We start from the raw sequence: 17,336 nt of genomic DNA, 5'->3' as shown, positions 1-17,336 counted from the left end.
AGGCCGGTTAGTTCACTGACGAAGCGCAGAGATTCGGTTCCGAGGAATGAGGACTTCCTTAAACGCGGGCACGCAACCACACCGGTGGGGAGGGTTGAGCCCAGTCAGCATTGCATGTCATCGCACGCACGCACGCACGTGTGTACGTACGTACGTACGTACGTACGTACGTACGTACGTACGCCCGCCCGCCCGCCCGCCCGCCCGCCCGCCCGCACGCACGCACGCACGCACGCACGCACGCACGCACGCACGCACGCATGCACGCAAGCACGCACGCACGCGTGCACACACATGTTATATACGCCCCACATGTATGTATATATATATATATATATATATATATATATATATATATATATATATATATATGGGGCGTTGACCTCCTTACAGAGGCACCCCCGGTCGCCCTGCGAGCTCTGTCCGAGCCCACGCCGCGCGCGCGGCATGGCCTTCTCACCCGAACGTCCTGCAGGCTGCCCTTGAAGACAGGCTGCACGCCTCGCTCCTCCACCTGGCGGCGACGGCGGCGGCGGCCCGGCTCCGGCACGTCGCCCAGGTACAGCACCTGGACAGAGAGCGGCGCCGCGTCCGGCAGCGAGGCGTTGGCCCGCTCGGCGCCGTTCACCAGCACGCGCAGACTGGTGTCGTTGCGCACCACCTGCGGGGACGGTGACGGTCAGGCCGCGCTCGGACAGACGCCGACAGAGCGGACAGGGACGGCGGCGGGGGAGGCACAGCCGCAGCGTCACAGCCGCAGCGTCACAGCCACAGCGTCACAGCCGCAGCGTCACAGCCACAGCGTCACAGCCGCAGTGTCACAGCCGCAGCGTCACAGCCGCAGCGTCACAGCCGCAGTGTCACGGCCGCAGCGTCACAGCCGCAGCGTCACAGCCACAGCGTAACAGCCGCAGCGTCACAGCCGCAGCGTCACAGCCACAGCGTAACAGCCGCAGCGTCACAGCCACAGCGTAACAGCCGCAGCGTCACAGCCACAGCGTAACAGCCGCAGCGTCACAGCCGCAGCGTCACAGCCGCAGCGTCACAGCCGCAGCGTCACAGCCGCAGTGTCACAGCCGCAGCGTCACAGCCGCAGCGTCACGGCCTCAGTGTCACAGCCGCAGTGTCACAGCCGCAGCGTCACAGCCGCAGTGTCACAGCCGCAGCGTCACAGCCGCAGTGTCACAGCCGCAGCGTCACAGCCGCAGTGTCACAGCCGCAGCGTCACAGCCGCAGTGTCACAGCCGCAGCGTCACGGTCGGGGCGTCACGAGTGCAGGGTCGAAGACAATGAAGTGAAGCCGTGACAGTCGGGCACACGCCTGGGAGGAGTTCCCGGGCCAGCTGGTCTGTGAGGCAGCTCTGGTAACACTAGCCTGCCAGCCGAGGCTTCCATCGCCCCCAGGACAATCGGCCCTGTGTAACCGGAAATAGCATCGGTACCGACGTGCGCCCCACATCTACACATGCCGGCAGCCTGCGTCCTTGTGACCACGCGACGCCCGCTCCGCATGCTCCCGGGACGGCGGCGACTCCTCTGCCTCCACCGACACCGGCGCACCCACCCTGACGAGGTTGTTGACGCCGTCGTCGAGCCGCGGCCCGGGCACCTCGAGCAGCTCCTCGCGATCGGCGGCCAGCTTCAGGCGCAGCTGGAGCAGACCGCCGGACAGCTCGGCCGCCAGGTAAGTGATGCCGCCGGCGCCCAGCACGTCCGCCACGTCCGTGCCCAGGTAGAAGAGCATGCCATCCGGCTGCCGCGTGCGCGCGAACAGCGAGATGTCGACGAAGGTGGTGAGCGAGGCGGCGAACGCCGGCTCTACCGCCACCGACACCAGCGAGCCGCTGCTGTTCTCGTGGTTGAATGTGGCCGCCGTGATGTCTGTGGGATCCCGCGTGACGGAGGTTAGAAAAGGCCAACACAGAACGACATTTTTGAAACCCTTAGAAACAACACAAGAGCGTTGCGCAAACATTTTTAGTTAAATGTTCATCGTGCATTTTTGGGGCAACGGATTTCGCCCCCGCAGGTCGTTTAGATACCATATTATCAGAAAATGCCGAAGAGGCCCTTTCAATATTCGCTGGGGGCAATCCCCCCCCCCCGCATCACATCTGCCCGCTAGCTGTTCCGCGCGGACCGCGTGATCCCGCTCAGACTGCTGCACCTGGATCCAGGCACCACAAGCAGGCGGCGGGCGGCGGGGTTGCGCGGCCGCTATCGTTAAAGGCCGGTGCTGCATGCCAAACCGCCAGCCTTCAATGATACGGACAACGCCCACGTCCGCGCCATCACCAGCTAGTCGCGTGTCCGAAAAAGAACTGGCCCTGGGGCGACATTGGCTCCTACGGGGCGCCCACAGTTTCAGCACCACAACAGTGGTCATGCGACGGCGCTGCGTACTTCGGTCACAGACTGGGCCGAGGAAGGGCCGAACACAGTCGCATCTGTACCGGCTCCACAGATCCACGCAGGCGCCGGCGTTCATGCACGGGTTCGGGGAGCACTGCAACAGATCGGCACACCATGCTGTGACCGTGCACGACACGGAGGACATATCATAAGCGCACTTTGTGACAGCGTTAAGGAGCTAATACTTGGCCGACGAATGCACGGAAATTAATGCTGTGAGTAGGGAGTACGAAAAGCTACGACAACGCAATTAATTATTAAATCAATGCATTTGAAAAGTTAAAGTTACGGAGCAAAGAATATCACCAGGCTGCAAAGCGGCCAGAGGATTCCGGCCCGCCAAAGCTGAAGCAGCTGAGAACAAAACAGTTTTGCATTACATACCTACTTCATAATACCACACATCATAGCTCACCTCGATTTGTGACAGTCCACGGAGAGTGGGATGTGTAAGTTAAACGGAACGACCATATAAAATTGACGAAAACTGTTTCGCCTTCCAAGCATTTAAGCTGGGTTCGTAAAGGTGCCAAGGCTGAACGACGCCCGTACGCAATAATCCCAGGCTGCAATTTATCGTGTTACTAACGGCCCAGTCTCAAACAACCTATCATGGAGTCTCCGTCTGCTCAGTAGCAAAGCAGCCCCAAACTCACTGCTATTCAGCATCCTACCATCCACGGAACCTCACCGGTTCCAAACACGAACAAACAGCTTCTTGTCTGTCTTACCATGCCGTCCGCCGGCTGGCGGTGAGTCTGCGGTTCGTGAGCCTGCTCGCCACCGGCGCTCACCTGTTCCTCGCGCGGGCAGCCTAGCGTCAGGTTCTCCTGCTGGTCCTCCCGCAGCATCGACGGCACCACGGCCCCGCCGTCCACCATGATGTCCTGCATGCAGCCGACGAAGCCGCTCGTGTTGACGAACAGCTGGAGGTGGCTGGCGGCCGCGTGACCCAGCATCGTGCTGGCGAACCGCGTGTCGTCCGACGAAGAGACGCGCAACGGTTCATGGGCGCCGCTGCCGTCCACCGACAGCGCCGCCGTTGAGCCGTTGATGGCCATGAGCACGTGGTGCCAGGCGGCGTCGTGCAGCGCCGCGCCCACCGTCAGGCCCTGCAGCGCGTTCTGCATGCTGCTGAAGAGGTTGACTGCGCCGCCGCTGAGGCGGAGTCGGAAGAACGAGTCACCGCCGGAGTGGCCCTGGCCGACGGCCAGCAGGCCGTCCGGCAGCGTGGTCCGGAAGCGCAGACTCAGCGTGTAGTTGTCGGCGTCGGACGGCGAGGACACGCGCACGTGCGACGCGCCCTGGAACGAGGCGGTCGTCTCCTTCTCGCAGAGGTCGCCGTAGAAGCCGGGTGGGCAGCGGCAGCGGAACATGTGCTCCGTCTCATTGACGACGAACGGCTGGCACGTGCCGCCGCTGAGGCAGGTGACGTCGCGGCAGCCGAGCAGCGCCACCGAGCAGTTCTTACCGCCGAAGCCGTCCTCGCACTCGCACACGTAGTCGGCCACGCGGTCCTGGCAGACGCCGCGCTGGCACGGCTGTAGCCGCACGCACTCGTCGATCTCCGTCTGGCAGTGCTCGCCCTCATAGCCAGGCCAGCACTGGCACGTGTACTCGTTGATGCCGTCCACGCAGTCGCCGCTCTGGCACGGACTGGAGGCGCACTCGTCGATGTTGACCTCGCAGTCGTCGCCGGAGAAGCCGGGCAGGCAGAGACAGAGGTAGCCGCCGGCCGTCGAGAAGTTGTAGGTGGGCGGCAGGCCCGGGATCACCAGCCCCATCTCGTACAGGCTGCTGTTGGACTTCTCCACGCAGGCGGCGCCGTTCTGGCACGGGCTCTGCTCACACTCGGCGATGTCCGTCTCGCAGTTCTTTCCTATCGAAGGAAGGGACGTCGTCAGAACACGGGAGGTAGACAAAAGTGTTGCGCTGAGGTAAACGGTTGGCGTACTATGCATTAAATTCCTGGTTTAGATGCAGACGAGCGGTTGTTGCGAGTGCGGGCGGAGGGCGAAAAAAGCGAGCAGAAGAGCAAGAGCGAGAGCGAGATCAGGAAAGAGAAAAAGAACGAGAAAGAGACGTAACGCCTGAATGGGGAGATGAAGATGGACTGCGAGAAACTGGAAAGACAGAGACGAGAACAACTGCCAGTGCATGGTATTCAATCGGCCCCGAGTAGACAGGAGAAACAGCGCACACAGTATACCCTGTGTAAAAGGCGGTGGCACATTCTGCCTTGTCGATTAGAGCTCTAGCCGTGTTCAAGCAGCAGCGATCTAGCTCAAACAAGCCTGTGCGGCGTCGAGACCTTTAAGCCGTGCGAGGCCTCACCAGCTCCGCCAGAAACAACGCAGGACTGCCGTATGCTTGTCGCACATAATACACTTAAGCAAATGAGCGTATTCAGGACGGGACCCGGTAAGCATGTCTCTAGCCTCCTCAACAGGCAATGGGCGTGAGTGCAGGCACTAATGCTTGACGTCGATGTCCACGGCGCATTCCCACGGCCATTCTGCTGATGACTGCCGGTCCGTACACCGATGCATATCACTAGACATTGGGAAACCGTTCTGACACGACCCACAACCAACATGCATGCATAATGTCGGCATGCATCACGTCCGCCGTGCCACTACCGTACGCTTCGCGTCAGAACAAGGCTTGCGTATTCATGGCACCTGTGCGGTGTCATGAGCGATGTCGCAGGATTGGCACCGTGATCTGGCTTAACACGGTGCGAGACTGATATTGTGCGTGGAGTGTGGCCGACGCTCGAACTTGTGTCACATCGTCGCGTGCGTCGCGTGACATGCCGTGCAGCGAACATACAGCTGGGCCTGAAGCAGGGCTGCGCGGTCCGCCCCGTGGTAACCAATAGGTCCAGCCCTGTTCCGCCAGATTACACAGCCGTCATTTCAAAAGGTCAGAGAAGGTCAAAGATCGACCGCCTGCAGAGCAGACCGTGAACGATCCCCGCTCTGCCTGTGGGCCGGGCAAGCGAGGTTCAACAGTACAGCTCAGAGGCTCAGCAGCGGGGCTCAGAAGCTCAGCAGCGAGGCTCAGAGGCTCAGCGGCGCCTCGTCGTCCCGCCGCTCACCTTCGTATCCCGGGAAACAGCGGCAACTGTAGTCCTTGACGAGGTCGACGCAGACGCTGCCGTGGCGGCATGGTAGCGGCGCGCAGTCGTCAATGTTGATTTCGCACGTGTCACCGCGGAAGCCCGTGTCGTTGCAGTTGCACGTGAACATGTTGATGCCGTCGACGCACGAGCCGTTGTTGATGCACGGCGCCGACTGCCGGACGGAGCGGAGCGTGTAAGGCGAGGCTCGTGAGCGATAGTTGTGGCAAAGGGGCCACCGGTGACGGCTAATGGTGGTGTGATTTCGACCGTGTTAGCCGAGGGTCACAGACACAGGTGGGGGGAAGCCGGGAACGGCTAACAATGGTGTGATTTTGACCATGTTAGATGAGAGTCACAGACACAAGTGGGACCACCGGTGACCTCTAAGATGGCGTGATTTTGACCATGTTAGCTGAGGGTCACAGTCACAGGTGGGGCCACCGGTGACGGCTTACGATGGTGTGATTTTGACCATGTTAGCTGAAAGTCACAGCCACAGGTGGGGCCGCCGGTGACGGCTAACGATGGTGTGGTTTTGACCAAGTTAACTGAAGGTCACAGCCACAGGTGGGGCCACCGGTGACGGCTAACGATGGTGTGGTTTTGACCATGTTAGATGAGGGTCACAGCCACAGGTGGGGGCCACCGGTGGCGGCTAACGATGGCGTGATTTTGACCGTAGCTTGGACGACTGAGACGGTCGTAAGCCAACGGCGTCGGCGGTAAATGAAAGAGTAGATCTGACCTCTTCACGAAATATGCGAACCAAATTGATGAGAAGCCAAGCTTTATCTACTATAATGTACTGGAAAATTTCGTTTGAGATTCAAGCCCCGTCACTTGTGTGGCGACATCACCCAGCTCACCGGCGCCAGCGATCCCCCGGCGACATCACCCAGCTCACCGGCGCCAGCGATCACCCGGCGACATCACCCAGCTCGCCGGCGCCAGCGATCACCCGGCGACATCACCCAGCTCACCGGCGCCAGCGATCACCCGGCGACATCACCCAGCTCACCGGCGCCAGCGATCCCCCGGCGACTGCGCTGCCATCGTTACCTCACACTCGTCGATATTGGTCTCGCAGAGCTTGCCGGTGAAGCCAGGCAGACAGGCGCACTCGAAACTGGCAATGCCGTCCACGCACGTGGCGTTGTTCTTGCACGGATCAGGCTCGCATTCGTTGATGTTCACCTCGCAGTTCTTCCCTACCGAAGGGGACAGTGGCGAGTTTGTAACAGCCCAGTGGTTCATGAAATTGCTGGATACCCGAGAGACCTGCTTTGTAGGGGCGTGCATCCTACGATGCATACCTCACCTGGGGGAACGCGAATACGAACAATGAACACAGGCATGGCAAAACCGAACGAGAAATACATCTTTGCTTCGAAATAAGGTGTATGCCGTCTTCCTTTCATTACAGTGGAGCGTAGCCACACATGCACTAGCACCGGATCTGTATTGCTCCGATCCAGATCAAGCCCTCACGAACACGTCGTTCCCACACCATCCAAGGTCCGCTCGGCCGGCTCTGACGCCAGCAGGTTCCGCCTCTGACCACCAGGTGTCAGTGGCGGCGGCTCACCCGCGAAGCCAGGCGTGCAGTGGCAGTTGAAGCTGTTTTCGAGGTTCTCGCACGTGCCGTTGTTGAAGCACGGCCTCGACAGGCACTCGTCGTAGTCGTGGCTGCAGTGGTCGCCGAGGAAGCCGGGCCGACAGTAGCACTGGTACGAGCCGTTCAAGTTCTGGCATATGCCGTGCACGCACGGCTTGGGGATCATGGCGCACTCGTCCAGGTCTTCCGTGCAGTTGCGACCTGGCAGATCACCCACCGAAGTGCACCGATTAATGGCCCGGTATGGACGGCGCCTAGGTCACAGCCACGGCGCTGGATCGCCGGACACAGCCCGACCACGGCGCCGGATCGCCGGACACAGCCTGGCCGCAGCGCCGGATCGCCGGACGCAGCCTGGCCGCAGCGCCGGATCCCCGGACACAGCCCGACCACGGCGTCGGATCGCCGGACACAGCCCGACCACGGCGCTGGATCGCCGGACACAGCCTGGCCGCAGCGCCGGATCGCCGGACACAGCCTGGCCGCGGCGCCGGATCGCCGGACACAGCCTGGCCGCGGCGCCGGATCGCCGGACACAGTACGACCACGGCAGTGGGTCGCCGGACACATCCCGACCACAACGCCGGACACAAGTAAGAGCCGTAAGAGCGTCGTCTCCAGACATCTTTGCTACTGCTCAGTAATGCATCAAGATTAACCATCGTCTAAAATTACAAGAAGCTTACATGCTAAAGGACGATTAATTTCTAACGGGCAACATGTACGCGAAGATCAAAACTGCTGTGGTGCGCCCCCACTAAACACAAACACTAATCTGTAAGGCCCCTGACACAAGATCTTCGCATGCCGGCGGACAACGCAGGCTTCGCCCACGGCTTTCTGACGGCTCCACCTCACCTATGTAGCCGGGTGGGCAGATGCACTGGTAGTCGTTGATGCCATCCACACACGTGCCGTTGTTCTGGCAGGGACTGTCGGCGCAGTCGTTGATGTTCTGGTCACAGTGCTCGCCGCTGAAGCCGTCCGGACAGCGGCAGTCGTAGCCGTTGACCTCGTCGAAGCACTGCTGGCCGGCCACGCACTGCACGTCCCGACAGTCGTCGATGTTGTTCTCGCACGTCAGGCCCTCGAACCCTGGCGGCCGACAGCGGAAGCTCAGCACGAGTCGGGAGTGGACGGAGCGGTGGGTGCGGGCGGAGTCCAGCAGACGTCAAGAGCGATAGTTCACCTGGAGCTGAGAGTGGAGGCCCCTGAACGTGTGGAGGACCTTCATAAAGGGTGAGAGCGCCGCAACAGGTGAACTTTCGGTGAGCGGGAACTCCGACAGGTGAGAAGCGCCACGAAAACGCTAGGAGTTACAATAACACACCCTCGAGTACAACGACGCGGTTCCTGGTCTCGTGCCGCATTTGAAGGGATAGCAGTGGTTAAAACGGCGGCAAAAGACATCAGCACTTGTTGGCAGCACGACCCATCGGGTCCGCAGCGGCACGCTGTCGCACACACAATCGGGTTCGCAGCGACCGCTGCCGCACACACAATCGGGTCCGCAGCGGCCCGCTGCCGCATACACAATCGGGTCCATAGCGGCCCGCTGCCGCACACGCAATCGGGTCTGCAGCAGCCCGCTGTCGCGCACGCAATCGGGTTCACAGCGACCGCTGCCGCACACACAATGGGGTCCGCAGCGACCGCCGCCGCACACACAATCGGGTCCGTAGCGGCCCGCTGCCGCACACACAATCGGGTCCGCACCGGCCCGCTGCCGCACACACAGCAGGCCCAATCGTTCAGAAAACCCCCAGGCAGCCGGCTTTCCAGCTACCTCGTGGTAACAATGGCAATCACGTTGTGTCGAGGACTACCCGCGTACTTCTAGTGCTCAACAACACACAGCATGTTATCCCACCACTCACTACCAAACCGATCGCGACATCTATCATCTTGTCTACCCAGAGGTACTGCATAGTTAGCTATCTACTGGCACATGTAGCTAGCTGGTACATGCAGAACAACTGAACTGAAACGTGTCCAAAAGCTAATCAGCTTTTGTGCTCGAGCCATCAGAGGACGACGATGACACGGCCACATTTGCGATGAGACACCTGAGTTGAAGTGACACAATGTACCCAATTTAGCCACGCAGCACAGAATGTGTTGAGTACGGTACGGCGGTGCACGGAGTACGGAGTACGGCGCACGTTACGCTCAAGCCAGCCAGGCAGTATTTCGGGTACTCGAGTACGTTAGAGTGCGTGAACGACCACGGTAACCGACCGAGACAGCAAACCCAGCAGCGGCTGCCGATAATTATAACCGAGGCAGGCAGGAGGCGACTCGTTAGCGGTGGAATGTGACAGTACGACGAAATCGACGAAACGTTCAACGGTCAAATCCCTTTAATACGACTGTCGGAAATTGCCTGTCATACAGGTATGGCGTGTATGTTTACAAACGTGGTACCTTTTGTGCTAGCGCGCGCGCATCTGGTGTGTGCGCTTTTAAGTGTACATTTTTTGGTCTGTGCAAAAATTTTCAACCGTATCGGTCTTAGTGTTTGTGCTTTTCTGGATGCATGTTCGTATCTACGCGTCCTAGAATGTGTTTAATTTTCTTGACATGGCGTTGTTGAAAAGCTGCAGTGGCCAATCTAGCGTCTCAACTAATAAGTTAACTCAACACACAGTTTATCTTATGAGATTACACAGTCCGGGAACACCAATAAAACGGGGTGAGCGGCAGGACAGATGTCCACACTAAACGACATTGGATGTTGGATGCGTTGTTAAACCCCAACGACTATCACTAGATTACTCCCGGAACCGGCACAGATTCAAGTCACCCGGCGGAGCGTTCAGTTCACGTCACGTTACGTCACGTCGCGTCACGTCACGTCACGTTCTGGAAAGGTCCCATATCTGGGGCGAGCTTAAAGGAAGACGCACTGAACTCTTACCGGCTATGCACTCGCAGTAGTAACTCTGTGCATTGTCTGTGATGACGCAGTCGGCGCCGTTCAGGCACGGCTGACTGGAGCAGGGGCTGTCGGCAGTCTCGCACACATCCCCTGAAACGATCGCAGCGAATAAAACAGTGCCGAGGCCCAAAGGCACAGGAGTCGCTGAGAGTCTCGCAAACAGGAACATTCACTCGCAGTGCGTGATAAAGTGCATAATCAATAAAATAGATAAATGCGTTACGAGCACTCAACCGGGCGACATCTGGTAACCACGAGTAACGGACGGATGAGGTATGCTGAATGCCCCTCCCCCCCCCCCCCCGCTAACATCCACGACCTATGCAGCACATGGGATATATCGGCTTTGCGCCGAGGTCCGGCTGCTGCCCGCAACAGCAAAAGACAGCTTAGCGTTGGCCTGGATAGTGGCCCATCTTCTGATGCGAGTACCGTCCCGATGCTGACAGATGTCACCAGACCCCAGGTTCCGCACGGACACTTCAGACGCGCACTGAGTACCTGATCCGACGCTGGGGCACGTGCACTGACCCGAGTACCCGTCCGCGCACTGGCAGACGGGCGTGCCGTCGCGCTCGGTGCAGGTGGCGCCGTTCAGGCAGGGACTGGGCTGGCAGGCGCCTGGCACCTCGCAGCTCGGGCCCGAAGAGCCGTCGGCGCACAGGCAGCTGTAGCCGCCGTCGTCGGCGTCCGTGCAGGTGGCGCCAGCGCCGCAGGGCGCCGATAAGCAGGCGGCCGGCTGCTGACGCGGCGCCACCTGCAGCGCCAGGCTGGCCAGCTCCTCCTCGGAGGACGGCTCCGGTACCGTCGGTGTCACCTCGCACACGGGGCCTGCGGACGGCCGCGCGTCACGGGTGAGGAATGGTATCGCCCGGGTGGGTCCCGCCCACTCGGCAGGCCCGACAGCCGAGCACCGCGACCGGACTGTCGGGCTCAGGGGGGGGGGGGGGGGGGGAGGCCATCCACGGCGTGAGGGAGCCACGCGGGTCTGGCATGATCGCCAACATAGATCTCCACGAAGGGTGGCCATTTCAGTCCAAGCTGTTAAGGGAGTTTGTATAAGTAGTGCATGCGTCCCATAAGGATCAAAGTGGCATAGCGTGCGCGTGAGTTCTCACCCTTTGCACCACTGCGTGGACGAGTTATTGAGTTGCCTTTGCAGCAACCTGACACAAGACGCCTACTTGTGTCACAGCAAAAAGAGGAATAACTTAACATTCTTACGACAACGTTCGAAATGAGGCACCTACTGGTACGAGGCCGCAAAATGAACGTATCCTTTGATCAATGCCTGAACACGCTAGCGTGACTGACTAGTAAACAAGTGGCAATTGGACTCCACCTTGACCAGGAGGCCGAGTGCTCAGGAAGGCATGACCGCGGTTCAAGGGTTTGCAGCCCTCGCACAGCGAAAAAACAGACGTGCACAGCACGGCTAGTGCTGTGATGATGGTGGCGGCATGTAAAACACATGCTGACGGGCATTTAGTGCAGATCCCACTGGGATGGACCACTTTGGTAACAAGGGAGGAGATGATGAAGAGCCGTCATAGCAGTGATCTGTATACGTGCAGAAAACTGGCGCACATGAATTTGTGTCGGTCCGGGTAGCGACGCGAGACCCACGAACTGCTTGTTATGAGGGTGGACCGTCCGGCCCGTCCAGTCAAATACAGAAAACCATGCCCACAGTTGATCACCATGTCCACAGTTGATCACCACGTCCACAGTTGATCACCATGCCATTCTACTGCCATGCATAAGTGATGCAGGTACGAGACATGCCACGCATTTCATAACATGCCATGCTGCGACAAGGTAGCCCATCGGAGCGTGTTACTTTTCGAGTCGAACACACGTCACACACGACCGGAAGACGTGACACAGTTCAAAGGAGACCACCCCTACTGACCTGTGAATCCGTTGGCACAGTAACAGATCACCATGTCGTCCTGCATTTGGCAGAAGCCGCCGTTCTGGCACGGGTTAGGCTCGCAGGAGCTCATGCGCGTGCAGTTGGAGGGGGCGCCTGTGACGCGGACACCGAAAACAGACAGGGGACCGGTCAGCTGCGCCAGGGGATCAGACAGCGGACCGGTCAGCTGCGCCAGGGGATCAGACAGCGGACCAGTCAGCGGCGGGGCCGACAAAACGCAGCCCGGCCGCATGCCACGGCGGGCGCCCTCGCAGTCCGACCGGGTAACGACCGCTGCGTCTGAGCCTTGGAAACGGAGACCCGCCGTCACCAGCATCACGCAGTCATGCAGGCCTCGTGCACTCGGTGGGCGGGAGCATACCACGGACCCCAGGTCAGCTTGCACCAGCGGATGCCGCGTCAGTCCCCGACAAGGTGGGCGTTGGCCGATTCCTACCGTCCCCCACGTCTCCCATACGTCCCCAGCTCCGACTCCTGCAGTCTGCCAGAGGAGGTGCTCCGCTGGCTCCCTTACCTAGACTATCCCACCTCAGTCAGGGGGGGAGGTGATCCGCAGATGCCTCCCCACACACCTGATCCCCCCCCCCCCTCCACAGTCGGACTCCGAAGCCCCGGCCACGCCAGCTCACCTGAGAAGCCGGGCCTGCCCACCCCTCCTCTCCTCTCCCCCACACCTGACCCTTCGCCATCAGAGTACGAGGCCCGACCCCGCCAGCTCACCTGAGAAGCCGGGCCTGCCCACCCCTCCTCTTCTCTCCCCCACACCTGACCCTTCGCCATCAGAGTACGAGGCCCCGGCCACGCCAGCTCACCTGAGAAGCCGGGCCTGCCCACCCCTCCTCTTCTCTCCCCCACACCTGACCCTTCGCCATCAGAGTACGAAGCCCCGGCCACGCCAGCTCACCTGAGAAGCCGGGTTTGCCCCACCCCTCCTCTCCTCTCCCCCACACCTGACCCTTCGCCATCAGAGTACGAAGCCCCGACCACGCCAGCTCACCTGAGAAGCCGGGCCTGCCCACCCCTCCTCTCCTCTCCCCCACACCTGACCCTTCGCCATCAGAGTACGAAGCCCCGGCCACGCCAGCTCACCTGAGAAGCCGGGTTTGCCCCCCCCCCCCCCCCCCCACCTGACCCCTCATCATCAGAGTCCGAAGCCCCGGCCCCGCCAGCTCACCTGAGAAGCCCGACCGGCAGACACACTCGTGGCCGTTGATGCCGTCCACGCAGTCGGCGTTCTCCGGACACGTGGCCGTGCTGCAGTCGTCGACGTTCGTGGCGCAGTTGTCGCCAGTGAAGCCGGCCCGGCACGCGCAGCGGTAGCTGCCCGGCAGGTTGGCGCACTTGCCGCCGTTCAGGCACGGCTGCACAGAGCACTCGTTGATGTCCTGCCGGCCGGCGGAGGAAGGGGGGGGGGGGAGAGCGTGAGGGGTGCGCTCCTTGGCGCGGGGAGCAGCCAGGTGCGGCGGCGGTGCGAGACGCGACGTGCCATAGCCGACGAAACAGTGGTGGAGGGCCTCGTCTGCGGATGTCGTTGAGTGAGGGCTGCGTGGTGATGGGCCCACGATCGCCTGGGCTGCAAGAATCGCTTCTCTTCCTTGTTGAAGTGAGTTGGAAGTGTCGCGAGCAAGCCAGTTCACAGTTGCTATTCTCGTTTGATTAGATATATTACATCAGCTTGTTTAATTTCCTGCCAGCCGGGTCAGGGTGAATTATCGGGTCAAGAACACAGATGGACGTTAGTTCATGGTCCGTGGAAATCGCCGGCTCTGTAAAGACGACGATCGTAATCCACTGGAGCTGTCCACTTGCGATACATTGCTCAATAGACCAGTACATTTTCCAAGCCCACTCTTATCGGTGAGCTTAGCTTACACCTAAATAGGTTACGTAACCCACGGTGGTAGAACAGTTGAAAGCAGTCACCTCATCGGACTCTGCTCTGCCCTTGACCTGAAGTTGTCGTTCTTTTGACATTGACCCTTGACCCTTGCTGCCATTATAGCACGTTTAACGCGGGTGCGGAGGCCAGCTTCGCTTCGTGCGACTTTCAAAGGTGCGTGACTATCACTACGGGTACTACGAGGCCCACAAGGCGTGAGACAATTATGACGATTGGTGAAAGGCTGTCATTGGCCGAATTCACACATATAAGCTTCATGACGCACAAATTGTTCGGACCATTTATTTCCTTAACTTTTTTTAAAATTTCAATTTATTTATTTCTTAATTTCCTTAACTAAACTTTTTCCTATCTGACTCTAACCGTGTGAACCAGACCCCCGCGTGGACGTGTTCGGTACAATAGCACAGGGCGGTGCTGCGTTAAACTGGACTGCTCCCGCGCCAAATGTCAAAATTTGATTTCAAGATACGAACATTCGGATTCTGGGAAGTACCTTCGCTGCCCGCAGAAACAAAACAACAGATACACCATTCCGTTTGGAATATTTTGAGCCGATTACCCCCGCGGCGATGTTGCGCCCTCAGATACCGAGAATATTATCTTTTTACCATCACAATAAAAAAGCGTTTTAACCAAATAATAATGTGTTTTCTGTGTTTTTCACCAAATCGCGTGCTGATCAAAGCGTTTTGACCCCATTTAAATCCGAAAGTTATGCTGTCATTGCAGCATAAATGGCGACATCCCGCAAAAAGAACAATACCAAGGAAACCAAGAGAAGAGACCAAACTTCCTTGGTATTTTCACTTGCGGGACTAAATGAAATAAAATGATCTTCTCGCGGTAACAATACACGCCTTAATCGTTGCATAAAACGTGTGTTGGATTTTGCAAGTAGATTGAATGTTTTGTTTGCAAAATAATCTCATCAAGCTCCTAAAACGTAGGTAGCATGCGTCACACTGCACAAGTACTGGGAAACCTTGGTTATTTTGTGGACTCACGCTCCTAGATTTCACCAGCAGCGACAGTACATCCGGTGCAAATTGGACGATTATAATTTCATGGGCATACTATAATCCTAGCAAGGGATCAGCATGAACATGATCCTGGCATTAGACCCAGCTGGTGACAAGACCACGTTGAAAAAGCGCCTTGTGACGGCTAGGTCAGGTGATCCACAGTCACGCAGGCGAGCTTATACCCTCATCCGCTCGGTGCTACGTGTCCGGCAGCCGCTGACCACACGCGAGCGGTGATTCATGCCCTCCCGGACCACAGCAGGCTCGGAAGCCGGGTGTGCGCTCCGTTGTTGGACATCAGCTGTCGAGCTTGGGCCCCGCAAAACAATATACGACGTCTGTGTTACCTTCGAATTCGAAACAGTTCATGAAAAACACGTACAGTAGTGTATTAAAAAAGTGCGTACTATTGCAATTTAATAACCGTATGTCGCAGCAGGCGGATGACAACGTGACAGGTACACGGGAAAATTCCGTGGGAATAAGTGTAGTTAGCCCTCTTTCCTCAACAGGTGTTGCTAATCCTGCACACTTGTAATCGCCTCTGCAACAAGATATTATCGAAACGTTGCATGCTCTCCAGTCAAGAGACGCGGAGTGTTCGGTCCGGAAGGAGGCGGGGAACACCCGCACACGCGCTTCGCCAGCCAGCAGGCATGAAGACCGTCGGCTTTCATCTCGCCAGAAAATGTGGGGAGATTCGTCGATTGCGTTCGATGTATAGCTGCAAGACAAGACGCGCCAGCTCGGCAGGGCGAGGTACCCTCGACTTGACCGATCTCAAAGGTCTTGGTCACGCCGGGCTCCTACCAACTGACCGCAGCGAGAGACCCCAGCTCACCCGCCCCTGAGTGCGCCACTGGTCACCCGAGCCGGCGCCGGGAGCATGGCCGGCAACGAGAGACCCCAGCTCACCCGCCCCTGAGTGCGCCACTGGTCACCCGAGCCGGCGCCGGGAGAAGGGCACCGCTGTAATAGGAGCGGCCTGTCACCGGGGGGCGGAGTTACCTGCTCGCAGTGCCGGCCCTCCCAGCCGGCCGGGCAGGCGCACATGTAGTCCGGGAACTGGTCGAAGCAGGTGCCGCCGTTCTGGCACGGCGCCGACCGGCACTCGTCCACGTTCTTCTCGCACCGTTCGCCGTCATACCTGGGGAGCGAGGGCGGCGTCACCTCCAGGCGACGCCGATCGGGGTCGCGCCACCCCCACCCCGCCCGCACCGGCCGCTGGTTCTGTCACACGACCTTCGTGCACCCGCAGTATTGCAGCCACACACCACTCACGAAATGGGAGAGCATGCCAACGTGCGCGAATGGAGCATGTTTATCACAGTGTAATGGTCAAATGGCTGGGAAAGTTTCGCGTGTCAGCCTTGTATGCCATGCAGCACAGAATTGTGGGCGCGTCGCGACAAGCGAGTGGACCAAACCAATTCTTTAAAAAAATCCTTTCATGCACCATTACGTGGTTAATGTTACGCTATAAAGACAGTGTGTTGGCAGTGCTGGTCGTAAGCACATGACACTGCTACTTGTCAAGCGGTTTACTACGACTCACAGAGTGTGAAACCCCACCCATGAAAAGTAAGCTGTGCGCTTGGAATCAAAAAGTGGCGCTGCGTGGCCATGGCCTTCGCCACGTTGATGTGTTATGTATTATACATATGTCTGCTGGCTTTTCCAACCAGAGGTTTTTTACCCGGTGCCGCGGCAGTCGCAGAGATAGCCGTTGTCCTTGTCGATGCACTCTCCCTCGTGCAGACAGGGCCGATCAAGCACAGCGCAATCATCCACAGGCTCCTCGCAGTACTGGCCGGAGAAACCTGAGACAAACAGAAACAACAATTGTAACATCTATCAACAGTCATTTGCTGTCTGCTCACAGCCTGCCATGAACAAAGCGGTGGCACCAAACATCACAATTATCAACATTCGCCAACGAGTGCTTCAAAGTGTCACGAATCTGCCGCCAAGTAAGAACCCGGCCAACCTGAGACAGAAAGAGAAGCACACCTAAAGACCACCCACCGCGCTGTCCCGAAACACCTGGTCCCGGTTAATCTTTGGTCTCGAGAGACCCTTCGGCCCTCTTCGGGCCCCCTCAAACACCGTTCTGAGTCGGGGCCACTTGCCGCCACAGGACCCCTGCTCGACACTGTGCCTCCTAACCGCCGCAGGAGCCCCTCACTGTGTCAGGAACCCCGAACGTTGCAAATCGCGGACCCGCAGACTCGTTTCTGCTTGGAAAATGGGTCTCAAGGGCTCAGACGGACGTGAGGCTGTCTGTTTGGTGTTTGTGCTCTCTGACCGACTTAGAGACCCGCATTGTCCCAGGGGCTCCTAAAACGGTGCAAGAGGACCTCTGATATTTCAGGTCACGACCCTACCG

General features: G+C 58.8%; 1 protein-coding gene across 1 annotated transcript in view; it reads right to left on the bottom strand.

Annotated features, from left to right (window-relative positions):
* The window catches only part of LOC119103170 (protein crumbs), a 73,984-nt gene that overhangs the window by 36,951 nt on the left and 19,697 nt on the right, over positions 1-17,336 (bottom strand). Inside the window, exons 6-19 of the mRNA XM_037226620.1 lie at positions 16,647-16,770; positions 15,959-16,097; positions 13,200-13,410; positions 12,002-12,118; positions 10,621-10,920; positions 10,069-10,179; positions 8,010-8,246; positions 7,122-7,352; positions 6,596-6,744; positions 5,513-5,708; positions 3,207-4,291; positions 2,404-2,506; positions 1,565-1,881; positions 461-661 (exon numbers count right to left, since the gene is read on the bottom strand). Coding sequence (XP_037082515.1) covers positions 461-661; positions 1,565-1,881; positions 2,404-2,506; positions 3,207-4,291; positions 5,513-5,708; positions 6,596-6,744; positions 7,122-7,352; positions 8,010-8,246; positions 10,069-10,179; positions 10,621-10,920; positions 12,002-12,118; positions 13,200-13,410; positions 15,959-16,097; positions 16,647-16,770 — 3,521 coding nt within the window. The remainder of the gene's footprint in view (positions 1-460; positions 662-1,564; positions 1,882-2,403; positions 2,507-3,206; positions 4,292-5,512; positions 5,709-6,595; positions 6,745-7,121; positions 7,353-8,009; positions 8,247-10,068; positions 10,180-10,620; positions 10,921-12,001; positions 12,119-13,199; positions 13,411-15,958; positions 16,098-16,646; positions 16,771-17,336) is intronic.

The sequence above is a fragment of the Pollicipes pollicipes genome, unplaced genomic scaffold (assembly GCF_011947565.3).
Source record: "Pollicipes pollicipes isolate AB1234 unplaced genomic scaffold, Ppol_2.1 Scaffold_5724;HRSCAF=6776_pilon_pilon_pilon, whole genome shotgun sequence".
In the NCBI taxonomy this organism is placed as follows: Eukaryota; Metazoa; Arthropoda; class Thecostraca; order Pollicipedomorpha; family Pollicipedidae; genus Pollicipes; species Pollicipes pollicipes.
This window is presented reverse-complemented; position numbering and strand designations above follow the sequence as displayed.